We start from the raw sequence: 23,446 nt of genomic DNA, 5'->3' as shown, positions 1-23,446 counted from the left end.
AAACATTTTCGCTTCGTGGTAAGTATGATAGTAGATCTCACGTGACGTCACTTTTTATCAACAAATTCCAAGAACAGTCGTTTTATGGCTGCCTATAAATAGACACTAGGGCGCTTTAAACGGACATTGGCATTAATGGGTTGACCCAGTCAAACATATCTAATAGAAATCTTAGCCTGTGGCTAAAACTGATGGAGGATTCGATTACACATAGAGAACAGTGCTTTTACTGCGTCTTAGAAAGCTGTAACTTAATATATTTAGAACAAGATAAACGGCACTGATCAAGTAAGTATATAATAAACTTTTTTCTAAAACGTTTTCATCGCAATACAAACATGTTCTTTACTCTCTACACAATATGTTACTAAAATGAAATGTTGCATTTGTTCGCAACGTATTCACGCACTATATGTCTTGTAGCCTACTCACCGTACAAGCATAAAAGTCATTCATGTGTTAAACCAAGTGTATGTGGTTGTGATTCTACCAGAAGGAAGGCAAAATTATGTTAAACAGTAGAGCTGCGAAAGAATAACCTCAGCCATTCCGTTTAATGTATGAATGATGATGGTTTTTACAATGGTGACATCTACGAACCAGCGACGAGAGAGAGAGAGAGAGAGAGAGAGAGAGAGAGAGAGAGAGAGAGATGAGCAACTATACAATCTCACGTATAAATAAAGGATCCCCATTTAAAAGCTCAAAATTTAAATCGCCTCATGCTCCTCAGAAGGCGAGTGTTCTTGAAGTTTCTCCAGAATGGGCAGTAACTCCTCAGAAGCATCAAGACAACAGAGGCAGAAGGTCATGGAGTCTTACCTTCAGCTTTTCAAGTATGGGTAGTTATTTTCTGCCATTGTCAGCGTCTTGGTAGTGCGCATACATATTGATGACTATTGTCAGAATAAGCGTACCCTCAGACCATCGTCTTTTCTTTTTTTGTAGATATGATTAAAGACCGCTATTCAAACATCAGGTTGCATAGCACGTAGTTACAGCTGGGTACCATCAGAACGACTGTCATCGAAAGTTGACAAGGGTATTCTGATGCTTTTATTTTACCGCTTAACAGTTTAAAGTTATCCTACGTTATTTTATTGCTTATATACGTATTGCTCTTTAAAATGTTAATTGTTTATAATTGGATATCATTACATTGACAGTCGTTCATTGATTCGGGTTAACCAGTTGTTAGCCTATTTAAAGTAATGAAGTAGCTGTGGTGAGATGAGATGTGGTATTCTGGGTTCCAGTGCTAAAGTTTTCACCTACTACCGTATCATCACTTACATGTAATCATTTTAAGTTTTCTCCAGGAATGAATGAGCAAATGTCGCTGAAATTATATAAAGACATATTTAATTAGGCTACGAATAAATAATGGTAAGGCTACTTTTTTCATATACCGTTATTTAATTTTTGTTCATTTGTTTATGTTGTGGCCATTGTGTTGAAATTGTATTTACTTGTTTATTTATCGGTGTGTTTGTTTTTTATTCAGCTGATGAGAGCGGCGGACACCACTCCAGCTCGCGAGGAGAAACATTGCTTGGAACGAGACGGTGTTTCTTCGGCATCACCGCGAGCTGCCGCACAAGCATCATCTTTGCCAACACCTCGGACTGTGCAAGCACGAGGCCGGTGGGCTTCAAGTTGCCAAGAACATGAACATCCAAGTCCTGCCAGATCACAAGCTCTCATCTGTTGCCCCTCTGAAACCGTACAACAATGCGGAAAAGAAAGACGTGGAATTAATTCTGGTGAAGGAACGGAATGGGGCCCAGTATATAAACTCCTCAGTTGTCCCGTCCCCAAGCTCCAACGCTTGCCCACCAGCATCCAGTGAGGTCGAGGAGAGAGAAACTTGGAGCAAGAAAATTGACTTTCTCCTATCAGTCATTGGATTTGCAGTGGACCTGGCCAACGTGTGGAGGTTCCCTTATCTATGTTACAAAAATGGGGGAGGTAGGTGTATCTTGGTAAATGGACTGCATTTATATAGCGCTTTTATCCAAAGCGCTTTACAATTGATGCCTCGCATTCATCAGAGCAGTTAGGGGTTAGGTGTCTTGCTCAGGGACACTTTGACACGCCCAGGGCGGGGAATCGAACCGGCAACCCTCAGACTGCCAAACAACCGCTCTTACCTCCTGAGCCATGTCGCCCCTAATCTTAAAACAAGTTCAATATAAAATGCATTGTTTAGTTGATAATTCGGTAACTTACTCTTAAAATGTTTAACACAGTATTGCATAAATAATCAAATCCTAAATTTGAGAGGATAATACCAACTTCATTTCACATTTTTAAACATTTCCACAAAGCGTTTATGTGCTGTTTTAAATATGGTTCACTGTGCCACTTTAAATATTGTGCCACACACATTAGCCAGTGTCAGTAATGTTGATCTGAATAAAGAAGGTTTGTTTACAGAAAAAACTGCAGTCTCGCAATGCTAAAACTTAATTAGCTCAGTGTATGGACAACCCCTGCTGATTTTAAATAGCATTTGTTTGAGAAAGTTCTTTGCAGTTTGGTATACTCCGTGACCCTCAATGCATTAAAATCAATCATTCTATCAGATTAACTTTTCCAAAGTACTCTTTGTCCAGTTTGTTCCATGGATTTATCCCAAAAGAAGGCTACTAACTCAACTAAAGTAGATTTGTAATTTCATAAAAAGGAAAGTCTTTAGTTCCTTCTCTTAAAAGTGGAAGTTCTATCAAAGCATTTATCTAACAAGATGTTAGTCAATTAACAGATTTGGTACAGCTATGGTTTTGTATCTGTAATGCTACCGCCTACATGAAGCCATTGAGCCCTATTTAAACACAGATATAAAGCAGTTTTTTTTGTTTGGTACAACAATGATGAAAGAATAGCCTGACGCTAAGGAAGACTATTTATTTGCAATACAGACCATTTCTCCACTAAAGAAATCCACAAATGCTACCTGCATGCACTCTCAGAAATAAAGGCACAGTGGAGATACATTTTTGTTCTTTAAGGGACAAATTTCCCAAATGTACCCTGAAAGGTACAGTAATGTTCTTTGGGTACTAATAAGTATCTTTCACAAGGGAAAGAATTCTTAAACCCATGGCTTGGGGTACCACTCGAGTTACAGCACAAGCATTGTCCCTTTTTATTTTTTGGAGGGTGACAGGGGTACAGGGGTAGGAGCTATGCAGAGCTAAACCTATATCGGACAGGATACATATTATAGAGAGAACCAGAGCAGTGAATGATGCGTGGAAGAACCTGCCAGTATGTGTCTCAATCCAAATCATAAATAAATAAATAAAAGATGCTCAACAAACCAAGCCTTGAATTTTAAGATCTTTATCATATGCCAAAATAAGAGTGAATGTTTTACTTGTGTATGTTATGAAGACCTTAAGTGCCGTAATGAAATATCCCAAATCTGTTTGAGACTTTGAAATGAATGAAGCTGCCTTGTAATGTCCTTTGCCATCGCAGGTGCCTTTTTGATTCCTTATATCCTATTTCTGGTGATTGCTGGGATGCCTCTCTTTTACATGGAGCTGGCCTTGGGCCAGTACAACAGGGAAGGGGCCGCCACTGTGTGGAAGATTTGCCCCATTTTTAAAGGTAGGTCATCAAACTGTCCACCTTAACAGGGCCAGGCATGGAGGGACCTCAAAAGTTATATAAAAATGTAAAATATATATACTGATGTAAGATCTATCATGTTGGCTTTTTTGAGGTTTTAATTAAACTTCTAGCCACTGAAATATATATATATATTTTTAAGAGAACTTTTTCAGTAGGAATGGTAATGGACTTAATTTGCCTAAGCTGGTTAGACTACATTAAATCTTTACAAAGCTGAAGCAGTTCTTAGGTATCCAAGACTATGTTTGGTAATGCTGCACATTTACATTGGCATCATTCATGTCACACAATCTAAATTCCGTTTTTTTTTTTTTTTTTTTTTTTTACAGGTGTAGGTTACACCGTGATCATCATAGCTTTGTACGTGGGCTTCTACTACAACGTCATCATCGCCTGGTCCCTTTACTACCTGTTCTCCTCGTTCACGAGCGAACTGCCGTGGCTGAAGTGCGGCAACAGCTGGAACAGCATCAACTGCACGGACCCGAAGCTCATCAACGGCTCCGTCCTGGGGAACGGAATGTCGTACTCCAAGTACAAGTTCACGCCGGCCGCCGAGTTTTACGAGTGAGTACCGAGGGTCCTGTCCGCGCATTTTGTTCCGCCTGCCCTGCGTCGTTACGGAGGGCTCAAGATGAACAGCGATATCACTCGGGAAAGGTACATCGCGAAAATAGTGGAGATAACTTCAATCCAATTTAAAAAGTATTTAAAAGAAGTGTGTTTACGTGGCATTGCATTATATTATTATTTAGCAGATGCCCTCTCCCAGAGCAACTTATACAGGTGACAAGTTAATATACGACCCATGTATACAGCTGGATATTTACTTAAGGAATTCAGGTAAAGTAAATTCCTATAGGCATGGTCAGTTCACAAGCCATTATATTACAGTGTCAGGCAGAGAAATGATACAAATTTCTCATGAGATGCATTTCGATTTTGATTTGTTATATTATGTAATTATACCACTTTTCAATGCTTTCTTTCAAATGTCACCACTCAGGATGTCACCATTTCCCCACTGAATCTTTTGGCCCAACAGGGCATTACGTTTTGGGGAAAAATATGCAGAAAATTGTATGTTTTGGTGGAGAAATTAGCAAATACATTATTTTGGAAGTGAATTTGCAGGCTTGCATGGCTTTAAATGTTAACGTCAAAAGAGTCAAAACCCACACCCACCCCTGCCAGCACACACAAAGCATCTCTGAGCCAAAAAGCATGCAAGTTACAGTACAGTACCAACCCAAATTCCTCCATTTTGTATGAATCCATTCATATCATGAGCTTCAGAGCTCCCATGTAGCGTACTCATCACAGAGAAGAACCTGTGCTTTGATCTTAAAAACTGTCCCCTACCTATCTGATTAGCTTGTCTGATGTCTAGTCGGGACTGATTGTCTGATTCCTTACAGATCTGGCATGGCCTCACTTTGTCTCACTCAAAAAATGACATTATGAGGTGGGGATGGTGAATGAGGGTTTACTTCAAACCCTGTAATCTAGTTCATTTTCATACTAGTCAGCTCTCAAAGGCAATAATCACATCAACAGCATTAAATAGGTGTGAATACAGAATTTTACAAAGATATTGAAACCAAATGCTTCTGATAACAGAAAACTGTGTTTGATAGTCAGACATTATCCACATTGTTATGGCCTGATTCCAGGGTCAAATGAATATTAATCTGCGATGATGAATGTGTTGAAAAATGAGTATCACTTCCATGTACTTCCAATGGCCTTCACGTTCAAGGCAACTACTCAGAAAACTTCAGCTCTGCGAAAACGATGTGTCCTTTTCCAGGAATATGTTAACGCGAGGATCTGATACGCTTATAGCACTGAAGAAGACTAAGTGAGCATGGAAAGTTAGCCAATCACCAGCCGCTGTGATTTTCATCCAGCATCCTTTGCTTTCTTTCTCTGTGAGAGGGAGTCTCACACAGACAAACCACATTAATTCCCAGTTTATAAATGTTACATAGACAGGCGAAGTGGTGATTAGATGCAGTGATGGCATATAGCTCATATTCGGGGCTGTAAAATGCGCGTATTAGAAGACGAGGACTATTCTGGCTCGTGGAAGTGGGTCACTGTCATCGAAAAACATTGCGCAATGTATCCAAATTCTGAGCAACTCCTATCGCTATAGTTCTACGGCACGGCATATGAAACAGCTTACTTTCAGCGTTTGAAGTCCACAAGGAAGCGAACCATCTGCACTTCAAAGAAAGCTAATTTTGCCATTACCCATGTGAAGATTGGTTCTGTACCCTGGAGGAAGCTGGTGAAATGTTCGGGACAATGTACGGCCTTATCACTCAGCTGATGTGCAAATTGTTTTGCACAAACAAACGTACTGTGGCTACGTCAGAGAGAACCGCGGGGATGATAAAAAGCCCTTCTTCTGCGCTCTTTTTCCCTATGAAGTTGTCTGTGTTTATATTATTAATGTTGGTGCTCTTTCAAGAATTTCCTCTTAACCTTCTTTTTTTTTTCCCCCCCTCGTTGATTTGAGCTTATTTTAAACTTGCGCTGTGAAGCTAAAGCAAGGAGGCTCACATTGTACTCTGCTGTTCCTCCCCAGCTCTTGGCTGTCAGAGATAACACCGGTCAGAGCCACATTTTCCACACTGGCCTCTTAATCATTGAGAACCTGTTTGACAGAGCAAAGCCCCTCATACTGCTATTGGCCCCAAAGGCCTGTTGTATCTTACCTTACTGCGTAATGCTATTCTGCACATTGAAATTAATATTCATTTTCATTCACCGTTTTCACTGAATTCCCCAGTCCCCAACTGCATCATCGCGGACGTGATTGACAGTCCAGGACGATCCCGTGCACAAGATCGTGTGCTTTCAAACGATTCTGCCCAGAGGACTTGCCCAGATTTTTTCTCCCACAATACACAGTGAAAGACGGAAGCAGGCAGCGTGGCATGGGCATTAGAGTATGGGAGTGCCTGCCAGTCGCCTGCCTTCAGAACATGCTAGTATCATGCATCAAGCAACGGGCTCAGTCTGCGTCCATAAATACTGTCGTTCACTCCTGGGATGATAAGACGCAGTCACACGTGGGTGGTTGCAGAGAGCAGATGCGCTTCTCTGAGTTGCTCTTAAAAATGAGTTACAGGTTTTTAAAGATCTGGTAATTCTGTCTCATTGTACGCAAGCACTTTGACCACAATGCTCTCGTACAATAACAGGAATCTTCCCTGCTTGCCTTGGCTATGCGTATTAAGTCAAAAGTCAGTACATTGAGCTTCTACGACTTCTGCACAAGTAGAACCTTTTAGCCCCGTATGAGAACGCCATTATTACAAATTGGGTTTATAGCAAGCCTTGCTCTTGTCACTTTTACGAAGTGTTCAGGGGGAAAATCCAGACCTCCACAGAGATAATGGAAATGTTTTTGGGATGAAAGTTCAGGTTGCCCCGCTCCAGAACTCTCTAGAATGTCTATCGAGATGTGACGAGATTACGTTTATGGTCAAACCTGAGACACGGGTGAAAGTAGTGACAAGCAGCCAAATATCCAAATATACCAAATATACCAAATATCAGGAAAGAACTAGAGAGGCTGACAGATGCAAGACAACTTGGAATCCCTCACATCAGTGCTGCGGCATTGCACGTCGTTAAACTGTAACAACCCCTGTTTGTTTAGACACAGGAGGTGCGAATAAGTCACTGACTTGGGCATTCTCCCAACACCTTTGGCCTTGGTTTTGCAATAGACTTTGTTTCTCACTGGCAGGGTCTTGTTCACAAACAATAAGACATGGCCCCTTCTTGGCTGTCACTACGGTGCTAGGGGATGTGCTAACCCTTCGTTGCCTCTCTGGATTTTCACAGAACTGTGTGCTATTGTCCTCACTGATAGTGTCTGTTTTACAGAATGTACAGTGTTGTTGGTCGAACACAGAAAAACTTCACTCTAATGAAAACCGAAGTGTAATTATCAGTATGTTAGTAGTGGTGGATGTGTTAAGAGACATACGATGCTTATGAGTTAACATATGAAGCGTACGTGGTCCAATAATAGTGGTCCAAATAATAAGCCTATAATTCTCGGTGTCAGTCTATGAATGATCTAAGATTGAGCTCTGATTAAGTGAGATCCCTGATGATTCTAACAGGACCCATGTATCCTATCTATCTACTCGGTGTCATGCATTTTATGTATTTTATTTCATAAGAGCATTTAGCATTAGACTCTGTGTTAGTACAGCTGCATAAAACATAATCATTGCATAACATAATCACACAATCACTATACCCCAAAAAAACAGAAAGTAGCTATTGAAAGCCAGACCAAACATTGTGTGTGTGTGTGTGTGTGTGTTTAGTCATTTAATTGTTTTTTTGAAATTTAGTAATCATATTAAATAAGTTTAGCATCATACGGTATTATTAATTTGTCCAATTCTTATTAGTGAACAGAAGTAAGCTGCATAAATACCTTTTTAATTGAAACATATTGTAAAATATTTTGCTTGCATTTCTGATTTCTTAAAATATAAACCTGGTTTACCGGATTCGTCTGATATACTTATCAATAATTTTCACTGTAAATATTTAGCCATCTATATTGTACTACACGTCTGGCCTGGATCCATAGTAAATCACATCCTGTTGTAGACGCACCTTCATGCGTGCCAGATAGCCACTGAGATACAATCTGTAGCCAGCTGAATAAAAGAGGCAAAGGCTAAATATCTGAGCGATATCAGCCATTGGATTGGCCGGCTATTTTCGGTTGCCTTGAGATTACATTTTCTGGAAATGACTGGCTTAGATGTCTCAAGAAAAAAAGAAAAAAAGGAACTGAAAAAAACCTAAAGAAGCCCAGGACCTTCAGATGAAAGAGACAGCAAGGTTAACTGTATTAGAAGAAGCTGTGGACAAACTTACTTTGCGTTCTGTAGTGATACACAAGACGTCAGATAGACTGCAAAGCACAATACCTTACCATAGGCTTTTGCTTATTTACATAACTTATGTCTATCAAAGCTGAACCATCTGACAACAACATTACCTCTCTCAACCTAACTCTGAATTTATGAGCAGCAGCAGAGGGAATGCATGCTAGACATTTTAAATGGCTCTCTGTACATCTTCAGATTTACTCTGGGATTTTCAATGTTCAGATTAATTTTTTTCAATGTTGTAATTTATTCAAGTTTATGGAGCCAGGAGCATTGTGTAACCCGTTTAGCAAATCCAGATGTGATGCAGTCATCACACCAAGAGGTCACTAATCGCATTATCCCAGTCACACAAATGCACCACCAACGGTCCAGGACGAAAATCAATCACTTTGAATTATTACCACTTCACAGGCCCAAATTTCATTCATTCACTGGAGTTTGGCTCACCAGCATGGTCACTACACTCCCTCGGTAGCAAATGTTCTCATACACTAGTTAAAACTTACAATAACCATGTTTCCTGAGACTACCATGGCTTTAGAGATGCATAGTCTTCACAACCTACCGACTATTTGCTTTGATGGCACTTTGGGGGGGAAAGTCACGGGCGCGGTCTTCATTTCTATTGACACGCTCATTATTTCAGTCAGCGGTACTAAACTCAACATCAGTAACCTCGTTTGGACAGGAATATTTAAGGTAATAAATTCAATAAACAAAGTTTTGGTTACAAAGGATACAAGTCGTTAATCAGAATCATGAGCTGCCTTCATGAACAGCCAGCATGACCTGGCAGTCATCTCTGTTAGCCTCTGTTACCATTTTTTGTAGATTACGCATTAAGCAGAACCCTTTGAATACTTTCTGTGTTGATATGAAGCCACCAGCCTCAAGTAACATCACCGGCAGCGAGAATACAATGAAAGTACAGATGTGGTTGCTGGAACATAAAAAAAGCACTTTCTCTTCTATATTTATTCCCCGCAAAAGCTATTTTTTTAAAAAAGAGTTAATCCTATGTATTTTAGTCATATATTTATACTTGAAATTTTATTTCAATTACTTTTTTTCTGGTAAATAAAACAAAAAGATTGCCAATGAGGTGAAAGTCTTACTCAATTTTAAATTTGGCAATGGGATAAGACAATTTCACTCGTAACTTAAAACAAGCCAATATTTTCTACTTAAAGAAACAATAAGATATTTTAAACCTCAATACAAGACAGACACTTGTCAATGAACCTTTGAACACAAATAGCGCCCCAGTCTGGACCCTGGAGACTTAGCTAGTGGGGTCAATTTTAATCAGTTACCAGCCAAGGCTGCAGAATTAAGGACAGACTGAGGGGCTACACATTGTGACAAAGACTTTCTTCCCTCATCATTGGCCATTTTCCTGAATTGCACACCACAAGATACAAGTTCACAATGTAAACATATAAACCTTACAGTTACAGATTTACCCCTAAGGCATTCTTAACATTATTGCATGCATTCCATTTTGTATCTGGCCAAGAGGACAGATTATTTTTTAAATAAATATTCTGCTGAACGTTTGTATGTTGATGCAGGGCTTCAGTGATCTGCTGAGTGTTATTTGATTTTAAGCCCTGTAGGGCCAGCCTGGAGTGCATCTTTCTGAAACAGTTTATACGCCTCTGCTGATGCTTATAGGAAATGGCACATGTCAGAGCTATTACAGATCCCATTGAATCAAACTAATAACAGGTATAGCTCAGGAATGTATGTGTGTCTAAACGAGGGGTTAATGAATCTCTGTGTGTAATTAACTGCACTTGTCACATTCCTGCTGTTTACTTAGCATTCCATGCCTTGCATATCTTTGTTTTATCTTGGATTTTACTCGCATACACACAGTAGTTCCTGCTTATCAGTTACAGCAGGCCGGAGTCAAAGAGCATAATTGTCGGTCACTGTTTGTTATTTTTATGCCAATCCTCTAAAAATGCAATGGAGAATAACTCACTGAAAAGTATTATCTGCTGAAGGGAAATGGATCTTGTTATCATAATTTCCTGCTAAAGTTACACACACCATTTGTATTATAGAACTAGAAGTCCTGGAGTGCCAAGCCACATATCATAATGTATATCAGAATATATGCAATATATGAGCGTCAAATGTAATGTCCTAGGTTGTTCTCTGAAAAGACAAGTTCAGACCAAAGCATTTACAGCAGAGAAGATGATTTCTATAAGTTCTCAGAAAAAAATCTTCAGAAATAGCCAATTGACAAGAATAAGCTTGCATGGGAAGTGCAGTATTTATAACAGCTAGCACTGCTAGCCAGCTTGTCACCAGTCACATTACATCATATCACATCAGCTGCTTTCAAGGCTTATATACTGGGTTTCGTCTAACTCCACTCAAAAATGTCTTCACTTTCATTATCTGTATGTCTTAATACCAAATTCAGAGTAAAAATATAGTTCAGAAACTTTTAAACGCAAGATGACAAGGTAGTTCTGCATCATTTTGGAGGTCTGCTCTGCTCTGCACTGTGAACGTGCAACGGGAGGCAGGGCAGACAGCCGTCCTGATTGGTTGTTAAAATTTAGGCACGGTGAAATGAAGAGTGGCTGATTTCAGAGCCTGGGGCAGTCAGAGAGACTGGTTTTCTTTCTTAAGACCTTTTAACTTATTGATGTCTGTTGGGATGTTTAACCAAATATGAAACAAAAGTGTACTCACAACAAACTTACATACTGCGCCTTTAAATGAGACCATGTATTTTGTTTCTTGTGCACCCGTACAAGGGTATTTTGAATAGAATACAATAGGCAACCCTTCCAAATTATAAACAGATCTCTTTAAGCATCATTTACCTGTCCCGTTTGAGTGAGTTTCATGTCATGCTTTACATTTATAAAAGCACTCACTGAACTTTATTTAGAACATGTGCTGTTTGCTTACAGTGCAAAAATATATGGGGGCATTTGGTGACATCAGGCATTTAAGCTGTAAAAACTGCTTTGGTCAATTTGCAATGACCATTTCTGGAGGCATGTGAGCTTGGTGGTTAATTTAAAAAAATTAAAATAAAAAAAAAACAGTTTCAAAGATTATTTTTTTTTAAAAGACTGACCTCACGCTAACCTCTGTCCTGTTTGTGTGTGTGTGTGTGTCCCTCCCCCCGTCCCAGGCGAGGCGTTCTGCACCTCCATGAAAGTAAAGGCATACAGGACCTGGGTCTGCCCCGCTGGCAGCTGACTCTCTGCCTGATGGTGGTGGTCTTCATACTCTACTTCAGCCTGTGGAAAGGGGTCAAATCCTCCGGCAAGGTACCCGCGCCACGCCACAGCAGCTGTGCCCTGGAGCCAGCGCATTCGCCGGCGCACACGCATGCATGCACACGGCCGCGGCGCACGGGCACCACACCAGCATCGCTCACGGGCACGCTCTTCAGCTCGCCCGCCCACGCACACACACACACACACACACACACACACCAGCACACACACACACGCACACATACGCACACACACACACACCAGCACACGCACACACGCACACACACACACACACACACGCACACGGGCACGCACACACACGTACACACACACACCAGCACACACATACGCACACACACACGGACACACACACGCACACCAGCACACACAGACGCACGCACGCACGCACGCACACACGCACGCACGCACATGTACACACACACACACCAGCACACGCGTGCAGTGACAGGCGCTAGCATGATGTAGGGTGAATGGGTGGAAATGTTCAGTGCTCTCCGAGAGGTGGAAAGAAAGGTCTTGTGCCAGCGGTACATTACATTGCATTACAAGCGCTCTTACCCAGCTTATCCATAGCATTTACAACGTATCCATTTATATAGCTGGATATGTACTGAAGCAATGCAGGCTAAGTACCTTAAGGCTGAAGGGTACAACGGCAGTGTCCTACCTGGGAATCGAATCTGCGACCTTCAGGTTACAAGACCGGTTCCTTACCCATTATACTACACTGTCGCCCCGTGCAGTAATGCCCCTCCCTGCTGGTTTGCTCCCCGTCTGTGTGCAGGTGGTGTACATCACAGCCACCATGCCCTACGTGGTGCTGTTCGTGCTCCTGATTCGGGGCATCACCCTCCCTGGTGCCATGGATGGCATCAAAGCCTACCTCCACATCGACTTCAAACAGCTCAAGAATCCCACGGTGCGACACCGGCTGCTTGTCTGTCGGCTGTTCATGTAAAAATGTTTGAACTAATCTGCTGCAATGCAAATACTGCCCTTTTTTGTGAGGTTAAAGAGTCTCATGTAAACAGAAAATAGGCTCGTGCAGGCAATTTTGATCATGTAGATCCTTTTCGTTTAACATGAATCATATTGTCCCTACAGTTCATATCAATTAACACATTCTTACGCAAACCAGAGGTTATTTTATTTCTTATCTATAATTAATTATGAATTACTATTAGATACAATATTTAGGGAAGGTAAAAAAAAAAGAATTCCAAGCAAGAAGGTAATTTAAATGAAAAAAGAACAACTTGTAAAAATGGCCAACCCGACAGGTGACAGTTGTAATTAAAAGATAATTATACTGCTTGTGTTGCTAATGTAGCAGTTAAACTGAGTGTTGCTAACAAGCTACTAACTAACAAGCTGTTTTTATTTTTTATTCAGGTCTGGATTGATGCAGCAACTCAAATATTCTACTCCTTGGGTGCAGGATTTGGAGTTTTAATCGCATTTGCCAGCTATAATAAATTTGACAATAACTGCTACAGGTAAAACTGAACTGAATTAATGCATTTTGAACACCGTTATTTTGTGCATGACTGCCAATATGCCAATGGACAGGATCCCAGCAATTATAATATGATCTTTATCAATTATATTAGTTTTTTTTATTTTTAGATTTTTAATCATTTTAATATTAAAAAGTTTTAAAATTCTAAAAGACCTCACTTCTTAAGACAGTGGTAAATGCCTCCACTTTGAGCTTTTGGCAATGTTAGTCATGTCAGCTGAAGGTGATCCAAGAAACACAAGTTTTATTCTATAAAATTGTGAAATGAAAACATGTTTTTCATGCGTGCACATTTTTATGACTTTTCCTTTAACGTAGAAAACCTCAAACACTCTTTGCAGGAGAAACCAAAACATTTATTCTGGATGATGTAAGACAATGGCTTGTAAGCATCTCATTGACCAGTTAAATCCTCATGAGGTCTCACTGATACCATTGGGTTTTAAACCTTACTACATATCAACAAACAACAGGGCCAGTGTTTACGAATGAGTGTTCTACAGTTCCAACAGTTCCGCCAACGACTCCACGATAAAACACTTGCACATATTTTTTTCTCGTCAGCTGACGGACGTAAAAAATAGACGAAGATAATGTTGCTTGGCCATTAGTCTGCGTTAGCTAGAAACACCCAAGATTGCCTGGAGAGGAAAGTTCCTGTTTTTCTTTCATCATCACAACAATGCTGCAGACTGGCAGAGAGGTCCTACAGACCTAAATACTCCATTAAATCAAATATATAGATGGGCACAGACAGGTTAAAGACCTGTTAAAAGTGGAGCGTGTTGCGGTTACTGTTGCCCTAACAGAAACTATGAATGAACGATCAAACAAACAGACGAACGAACGAACGAGCAAATCTGTTCGTTTCCCTGAAGGGAATTGATTCTACACAAGAACCCGAGTGTAAACATAAAACATGATACATCATATTATTGGTACCTTTGGTACATGCGAGGAACAAAATAAATCACTGTTTTGAATGTCTTGCCTTTCATGTTTAATAACAATGGGAAAGAGTACAGTGGGAAAGAGTGAGTCTGTGGCCTGTCTTCTTGTAGGGACGCTCTCCTGACCAGCACCGTCAACTGCGTCACCAGTTTCTTCTCTGGGTTTGCCATCTTCTCCGTGCTGGGATACATGGCCTTCAAACACGGAGTGAACATTGAGGATGTAGCAACCGAAGGTCTGTTCCAGCCAGTCTTTCATCATACAGTGATGTGCTACGTGCCGTATTAGAGATATGCATGTACAGCGCTTGGATAGAGATTTGCAGTCCCGTCATTTTGGAGTTAGGTCTGGTGTGATTTCAAATATATTCTATTACACTACAAGGAGGAGCAAAGACTTTGCTAAAACAGGTTCTAAGGAAAATGTCACTTTGCACAAAAAACTGGGAAAAAGACCAGGCCATTTCCGTTCTCAGAAAAGATTTACAGAGATTTAAAGAATTTCTCTTTTTTCTACACCCTTTATACCCTCTTTTCACCTCTCCTGTCTTTCCTTGTCTACTCCTCTATTCCCTCATTCTCTCTCTCCTCTAATTGTCTTTCTCCAGTCTTCTGATTGAAGAGATGCAGAGAAATCCAGGCCCTCTCAGCTGTTTAATTCTGAATACAGCAACCTTTTCAAGTCTTTAAGCCTGATGATAAAAAAAAAAACTTATTTCCTTCTTTGATCTCATGTTTTTTTTTTTAATCTGCATGGATGTAGGGGCAGGTCTAGTGTTCATCATCTACCCTGAGGCCATCTCAACTCTCCCAGGATCGACCTTCTGGGCCATAGTCTTCTTCATCATGCTCCTGACCCTTGGCATTGACAGCTCGGTGAGCATAACGCTGTTTTTCAGTTTATTTGATCATCTCAATTTACAGGTTATGGCTCTTGCCAGGCAATGTCATCTCTATTTAAACTTCTCATAATATTTAATCAACGTATGTGGTTTTATAACAGTTGCCATACGTGATAAGTCAGAAATTTCAAACAAAGATTCATGATAATGATCATGAACATGGTGCTGCTCATTTATATTCAAGGTAATAAAAATAGGCAACTTACAGCAGTTTTTGAATAAAAATAGCTCTAAGAACTGTATATAGATACCCATGATAATTCACAAAGCGCTGGCTTCAATATCTTTTTTACTTTTTTTAAATTTCCCCCAGGACCTTTAGAATCACATTTAGGCAAGCAGCTGATGTACTGTAGATGAAATTTTCTCAAATGAGAAAAAGTTCCATACGTCCAGACACCGTTTTAATGCTACATTTTCCAGTGATGCACTGCTTTAATTCTAGTATTGAATTTTTACCAATAAAAAAGTAATATTATATTTGTATTTTTTAATACGAGTCATTCTTAAGGTCACACTGCAATATCTCAGTATTTCTAAAATAATAGAATTACACTTAGAAGATGGTTTTAAAGCATTCAATTGCAGTGTCTGTACAAGACATCCCTCAATGGACACCCCCAAGCTTGCTCTCTTGCTCCCTCATCAGCTCCTGTAGTCAGTGTCCTGTCCTCCATTCCCGCCTCCTCCTGCGCTCTTCTCCTTATTTTCCCCCGCCTCTCGTTCCAGATGGGCGGCATGGAGGCGGTCATCACGGGCCTCACGGACGACTTCAAGGTCCTGAAGAGGAACAGGAAGCTGTTCACGTTCGCCACGGCGTTCGGAACGTTCCTGATGGCCTTGCTTTGCATCACGAACGTGAGTCGCCCCCCTCCCCCCATTTTTAACACGCCCGGGAGGTCTCTGCGCCCCTTTGCAGGTTAGAGATAAAGGTGGGACCCCTTTGGCTCCTCAACAAAAGTGCACAGCGACATATCCAGCGTTAACTGAACGTGAACAGAGCACACATTTGAGCAGATTTAACACTGAATATTTTCTGGTGTGCAGATGGATGCCGTAATGGCCTTTTTATCGGACTGCTGCAATTACCCGTTGGGAAAGAAACAGCCTGCAGGACACACACACGGTGTAAATCATATGATCAGAGAAAATGGAGGGCTTGGACAGAATAAACAGTTCAGGAACGCAATGGCTGGAGGTTGTAGGGCAACGTGTTGCTAACAGGGACTGGTATACAAGTAACGCTGATCACGTTAGACGTGAGAACTGAAGGATGAAGCAGTTTCGCACAGTGAAGACCAACGTGTCTCTAGATAGAACTTCACCGAAGAGGCTTAGTTTTTGCTTGAACTACGAGTTCATGGTTGTAAGAGACAATGAAAGGACTATCAGTGGGTCCAAATAGAAGACAGGTGCTTTTCAGAATGGATGGCCAATGCTTTTTGATTTTTGACTTGTATTCAGCTTTCACACAAATGTTGACAAGAGGAATTCAGGGTTTGAATGTCTAAAATACCTATCTTTACAAAAAAAAAAAGAGAAGATTTAGTTAAAATTACAAACTTGAATGACAAACTTGAAGTTTTCCTGATTAATTATTATAACCATTAAAGCAGTTTTACTGGCTCTATGTTAAGAGATACTCTGCAGTCCATCCTTTGAAATGTAAAACATCAGGTTTGGAGGGTGATGATTAAGCCTGAGGATTCTCTGCACTTATGCCATGACATACACAAGCACTGCGACTCTTTCGTGTTTCAAGCTGCACTGTTATTCTTTTTGCTCCTGTAGGGGGGGATCTACGTCCTGACCCTGCTGGACACCTACGCTGCAGGAACTTCCATTCTGTTTGGGGTGTTGGTCGAGGCCATAGGAGTGTCCTGGTTTTATGGTAAGTTATTTTCCCCTGAATTGGCACACTCGCTAATTAAAGATGTCACAAATCATTTGACCTTTGACCCTTGTCACGTTTAACCTGGTTACTTTCTCGTCACTGCACTGTAGTTATACCGTAATTTCCCCCAGTGCTAGCATAGCCTTGGGCCTCTTTCCCAGCGTAGTCCATTTTGTGGGTCCTATGTGAACACAATGGGGGGACGGACCTGGTGGCTAACACGACAGACTGCAGGCTATGAGCTAGTACGGCCCAGCATCCCCTCTGTCCTCCGCTGGGACACCACGAGCCACACGCCCCCGGTGTCTCCGCCACCGAGCCCTGCGGCACCTGCTGACATTTCTGCTGGAGCTCTCCTTTCCCCTCCGTCTGTGCCTCTTTTACCTCCTCTCCTCTACGTTTATACTCTCTGACAGAAAGAGGTTCTCTCACTGAGGAGAAGCACACACGATTTCTGCTTTGATCGCAAGAAAGAATGGGCGGTTTGAAGTAATGCAACTCTTACAGAAAAGCTGTGATTTTAGCAACGCGGTGAAATTACATCTAATGGAAACAGAAAGTTTATTAACACCTGGATTGGGTTTATCATGTTGGAGTTAAATATATAATACTTAATGTGTATTTTACATGGGATGTCTTTTACCCTGTTACATCAGCATGTTTGGCCTGGTACTCAGTCAGCTGTGTTTGCTTGTCTCCCAGGTGTGGACAGATTCAGTGAGGATATCGAGCGTATGATGGGCTTTAAGCCTGGCCTCTACTGGAGGCTGTGCTGGAAGTTTGTCAGTCCCGCCTTCCTCCTGGTAAGATTTTTGAGTGGGGGGGTCTTATTTATAGAGCTACCCCCCCGGCTTCCTCTGCGTGAACCAGTGGCAATTCATCTACATCACAAAGTTCATGTAGCCCTAGCTTCCGCCCAGCCACTGCTTGACTGAACATTGAGCATTATCACATGCTGTTCTGCAGCTCATTTCCAAACATCATGCCTTTGACCTTACAAATGATTTAAGGTGATTGGGTTTGATTTAAAAATGGCCATTTTAGTGAAAGTAAGGAGCTGTCGGCAGTCTGGGTTTAACTCATGTTAAAGAAGCAGCAGGGGTTAAGACTATACTGCCGATGTATTTCAATCACCGGCTTGTCGTGACTGTAGTGTAGTGTAATTACTGTAAAGGACACCTATAAATAGGCCACCCTAGAAGAAGAAACAACCTCACTGGGCTCTGACCTGGATAAACAAAGGATAAATGAATCGATATAAGAACAAGTCGACACATGCACATAGCTTTCGATGCAACACATTCATTACTGTTATTAACGCTTTTTATTTAGCCAAACTTCTCCTATAGGTTTGGCATTTGCAAATACGGACTTGCAGATTTAAATGTAGGCTTGTTATTATAAAAAAAGGTGGTCACTGCTTGATTATTGGGTACACTGAAAGTATAACCTTTAAATATAAAAAAGTTGGGGGCAAAAATAAAAAGGTGTCTATGTGGTGACGTCTCCTTTTGTCTCTTTAAATTTGATGTGCCGCCATTTCCATAGACTTATTCCACTGGCTTTTTTATCACTAATGTCAGAAATGTATGATGAAGGAAACCCATGTCTTTTTTGGTTCAACTTTCTTGATATTTGCAAGGACACAGTTATGGCAGTGGGATGTTAGGGAGCCTCTTTGACACTTACTTTGAAGTTAACAATGGCCAAGTCCACATGCATTCTGTTCCGCAAGGTCACGTTGAGTCAGAATGAAAGCCCTGCTAAAATAAGCAGTGCGTGAATCAATGTATAAATATTCTGAAAGCCATTGTTTGTGTTCAGCGTAAGACAATTGTGCTGTATTTTTGCACCGCGATGAAACATACATATTCACGTAAGTGTTTCGATGAAAGAATCCATTTTTGTCCTTTCAGTTTGTGGTAATTGCCAGCATTGTGACGTCCACTGGTGCCAGGTATGATGACTACATCTTTCCTCGATGGTCCAATGTGGTTGGCTGGGGAATAGCACTTTCATCTATGCTTTTTGTACCATTCTATGCCATCTACAAGTTCACCAGTGCCCCAGGAACATTTAAAGAGGTCAGTAGAAATGCTTTTGTAATGTAAGAGCATTACAGGTTTGTTGTAGAATTTGAGGCAAAACTAAAATAACAAAAAAATAATAATAATTGGTTCAATATTAGTGGGAATATCCATAGTGAAACATTTTGACTCAGATGTTGCATCAACCTCAACTTCGCTTGAGTTCAGCTTTTGAGTTCAATGCCTTTGTAGAGATGGGTTTGCATCATGCTGCACAGAAGACTTTTTAGTGCTGCATATTCAAACTATTTGAAAAACCTTCCCTTGTCTCCGGTGATGGGTATTATAAATAGGTCTGTAATATAAACACAAGTTGACGGACTGCCGGATTGCCAACTTTTTATGAACCTAAGGCCAAAAAAATGAAAGAAAGTTTTGTCAAAACATTTTAGTTCTTTCACTCTGCACAGGCAAAATTATCAGTGCAGAGTGCTCCTAGGACTGAATGCTAGCCATGAAAGAAAATTTACTGAGAGCAATATGCTGTAAGAGCCATTTTCAGTTTGCTTCACACCTTATGTATAATATCCCCGAGGATATAATTTGTGCTTTGGAAAAAAAATATAATGGCTGCTTTGATGCTTTACATTTCAGAAGATAGCTTACTGCATCACACCTGAGCATGAACATCACCTTGTGGCTGAGGGCAATATCAGGCAGTTCAAGGTGAGTCTACGAATTGCATTTACAGCAATATACGGCAAACATTTAAAGTCAATGGTCAAACCAAATGCGCAGAACTATAGTTATGGACGATAATTGTGTTTTTTCCATTGCAGCTGAAGCACTGGCTGGCCATCTGAAGTAGAGACCTCCCGGTCACTGTGCAAAAGGTCAGAGAATGCTGGAGAAATTCAGCTCCAGTGCAGAGCAGCCTGCTCGCTCTGCCAAAGATCAGCGGCATTCCTTGGAGAAGAATCTTCTAGTTTGTGTTTTAGAATGATGTGCTATCTGTGCTGTCTATTTGTCTTGGACATTTTTTATCTTACTTGTTTTCTTTTTTTTTTTGTAAACATTTTATAATATTTAGTTTTGTCGTTTTTCTTTTTATAGATTTCTCAAACCTCCTATTGTTTGAAACAGAGATACGGCTAGCTAAAAATATAATATTTATCTAATGCAGCTATATATTTGCAGCTAGCTAGCAAAGAAGCTTTAGCTTTAGAGCTTCAGGTCAAGCCAGTGCTGTGTAAGCACTGGACCCTGGACTGTTTTTTTTCCAGTCCAGTCCACTTTACTGAAATAAAAGTTAGCGTTGCCTTCTAAAACAAAATGTGACACTGACAACAGCAAGTTTCAGGAAGTTTATGTAGCTGAAGAGATAGAACTTGGAATAGTATGCCGTAAGTATGAACCAAGTACTGTTCCACTGCCTGCATGGCATAGTCACAAACCCTTATCTAATGCCAACTTCATTTTGCATTGTGCTATCAATCGTATCTATAATCTATAGGGATTTACCATATGTGTATGTGCACACAGGCAGGTTTTTCAGATGTATAAATGCAAAAAGATCCAGATGCACTAGGTTCAATCCAGTGTTCCAGTGGGTGACACCTCAGGGTGGATGTTGGTAATCTGTAAGATGTCAGAGGGGTCAGAATTTTGGTGTATCCGTGCAGTGACGGACCGAAAGGACACCTTACACCGAATTCCTTGCATTATCTCTCCCTTCTGTCTCCGTCACAGGGATACCCAGCATTCCCTGTATACTTGCATATCCCAGCGAGCATTCTGGGAGCACTGGCAATCAGTAGGGAGTGAGTGACACACTGCAGCCAATCACTACATAAGGCTTCTAAATACCGCCAGCATATGGAGTCATATATATTCCTTACCCTGCAATTCCCTGGCAAATTGTCAGTATGCATTCCTGTCACACACGGATGTGCGTATTTAAATTACTGCCTCTTACCCACCTTTGAAATAGCTTTATTTTGTTTTTTGTTTTTTTAAGGAGAACAAGTCAAGTGTGTCAGTGCCTTATCAAGCAGAGCACTAAAACCCATCCCAACTGTTTGCGGCTTCGTTGTGTCTTTTTATTGGGCGGGTTGTGGTGGTTTAGGCGTTATTCGTCGCAGACTTGTAGACTGTTTGGAGGTTTCTCCTGAGGCAGCTGGATGTTCGTTTCTTTTGGGCCGAACTTCTTGTGAAAGGTCTGAAGCCATCGCCTCTGATCAGCAAAACCAAATGCTGCTCTAATTTCAAATGACTTCAGCGAGTGCAAATCAGCGGCTATATTCAGGAGCACTGGCAATCATTTTTACCAAGAGCTGTGCAATCAATGTTCTTTAAAGACACCTGTAAATTCAACAAAAAGGAATTCCAGCAAGTTTATAGTTCACGTGAGAATTCAAACTGCGCCGCGGTAGATCGTACAAAACTGCTGACAAAAAATGTTCCTCTGAATTATCATTAAATAGTGATGTTAGCTGCACATCTGTAACTGTACATCAGTGCGTACCTTGGGTCCATTTTACCAATAGCTGCCATACAGTATAAGCTGCCAGCCTAATTGTGAATGAAGACTGTTCCTATTGAGGTCACTTTCAGTATATATGAAAGATTTCTGGTCACACATTGATACAGACTATTTACCCAGTGTACTGTAAATGCTAAACATTGCACACAGCTAGCAGAGTATATTTATGATGAGTTTGCGTTGTTGAAATCAAGTGCTTTTCTTACAGTGCATCAGTTCTGTCTACTTCACCACTCTGACAAAGATCAGTCTCTATTTTTGTGTGCTGCTGTTTTTATATATTGTGACTACTTATGTGCAAAACTTCATAACTTTTAAGGAATTGTTATATTCAGAAGTGTCTGATAAGGTCCATATGGATGCAGTAACATAATGATAAAGATTTTTCAGTTTATTGGCATTATGTTAATTCCAGGTTCAGCATTTATTGTCACATGATAGTCTGCACTGCATTGATTTGTTCTCAGTTTTCTTCCAAAGACGGTATGTTTTGCATGCGTGTGTGTGTGTGTGTGTGTGTGTGTGTGCGCGTGTGTGTGCATGCATGAGTGTGGAGGGGCGTATGTATGTTGACGTGGCCTAGAAGTATTCTTTTTTTTTTTTTTTTTACTATTATACGTGAGAAAATAGCTCAGTCACAAATTATGCCTGTATTATCCGAAATCCGAAATGTTTATGAACTATACACTGATCAGTCAACAGTCTTATATGTTTTGTATGATAGTTTGCATTTTAGATTTTTACAGAAGCAAAATTTTGCAACAAGAAAAGTGCCAGAATTCCCATTCATAAACCTAGATTTAATCCACATTTGTTTGGATTCAGTTTAACTCAGTTAAATCTGCTTTTGTTTTTTGTTGTTTTTTTTTCAGAAAGAATTTGGAATGTTCAACAATCACAATACTTTACTAGTCAAATTATATTTGCAAAGAAAAAAACCTACACTAGTATTTATTTGTTATTCCAAATTAAGAACAAATGTTGATTGAACCCAGGCCATAATCTCTAGTTCTTATTTTTTTAATTAATTCAACTTCTTTTTAAGATCCAAATAGGCAGTGAATAAGCAACTCATACACATACAGTATGAAATGAAAATATATTATGATGTATAAATATATTCTTTTGTTATGTATAATCTTGTATTTATCAAATTGTTTATAACAGAAAGTGAATGTAAATATTTTCTGCATAGCTGTTGACTGTTATATAATGGCGTTTGATGTACAAGAGGAAAAATATTTTAAAAATGTATACTTCACTGTAACCTGGGGCAACGTTGCCAAATGAATGTTGACAAATAACCTTGGAATCAACAAACTGAGTTTACAGAATACTATGTACAAGGCAATGTCCTCCTGAACGTCACAGACTGTAAAGATAAATACGTCAAAATGTTCACATAAGTAAAATAAAACACCAGTGGATACGACCAGGGATTTTGTGTAGAATTCTTGTTTCTCAGAGAATATATTGCATTCCCAATGCTTCAAAGATATTTTTTATTTTTTGGATGTAGGCCAACCAAAAATGTAAAAAATAATTTTTCAGCAAAAGATTTGTGACTAATTACAAGTTCCAATTGGGTGTTTGTATTAAACAATAACTGAACTAGTGATCTCTAATCTCTTTCATAAATGACAAGGTCAGAGAAGCATGAGGAGACCTTCAGAAAGGGAAGAGTTTTTGTTTTGCACTTGCAACAGATGGCTGGACAAGAATCACAGACCAGATCATTTCACTCTAAATTTAAAACAGAATATG

The 23,446-nt window shown here is 40.2% G+C and overlaps 1 protein-coding gene across 5 annotated transcripts in view; it reads left to right on the top strand.

The window, feature by feature from the left end:
- The window catches only part of LOC135241535 (sodium-dependent noradrenaline transporter-like), a 29,023-nt gene extending 5,909 nt beyond the window's left edge, over window positions 1-23,114 (top strand). Inside the window, exons 1-16 of one of the 5 annotated variants that reach the window (XM_064312019.1) lie at window positions 132-288; window positions 734-836; window positions 1,505-1,968; window positions 3,484-3,615; window positions 3,969-4,206; window positions 11,740-11,878; window positions 12,633-12,767; window positions 13,241-13,344; window positions 14,429-14,553; window positions 15,081-15,193; window positions 15,949-16,077; window positions 17,011-17,110; window positions 17,816-17,916; window positions 19,030-19,197; window positions 19,795-19,866; window positions 19,980-23,114. In XM_064312019.1, the coding sequence (XP_064168089.1) occupies window positions 1,668-1,968; window positions 3,484-3,615; window positions 3,969-4,206; window positions 11,740-11,878; window positions 12,633-12,767; window positions 13,241-13,344; window positions 14,429-14,553; window positions 15,081-15,193; window positions 15,949-16,077; window positions 17,011-17,110; window positions 17,816-17,916; window positions 19,030-19,197; window positions 19,795-19,866; window positions 19,980-20,003 (1,881 nt within the window). In that variant the 5' untranslated portion in view covers window positions 132-288; window positions 734-836; window positions 1,505-1,667 and the 3' untranslated portion in view covers window positions 20,004-23,114. Of the gene's footprint in view, window positions 1-131; window positions 289-688; window positions 837-896; window positions 1,387-1,504; window positions 1,969-3,483; window positions 3,616-3,968; window positions 4,207-11,739; window positions 11,879-12,632; window positions 12,768-13,240; window positions 13,345-14,428; window positions 14,554-15,080; window positions 15,194-15,948; window positions 16,078-17,010; window positions 17,111-17,815; window positions 17,917-19,029; window positions 19,198-19,794; window positions 19,867-19,979 lie in introns of those variants that run through there. The other 4 variants (XM_064312022.1, XM_064312018.1, XM_064312021.1 and 1 more) reach the window with 4 other exon arrangements.
- The last annotated feature ends 332 nt before the right edge of the window (window positions 23,115-23,446 follow it).

The sequence above is a fragment of the Anguilla rostrata genome, chromosome 16 (genome assembly GCF_018555375.3).
Source record: "Anguilla rostrata isolate EN2019 chromosome 16, ASM1855537v3, whole genome shotgun sequence".
Lineage (NCBI taxonomy): Eukaryota > Metazoa > Chordata > Actinopteri > Anguilliformes > Anguillidae > Anguilla > Anguilla rostrata.
This window is presented reverse-complemented; position numbering and strand designations above follow the sequence as displayed.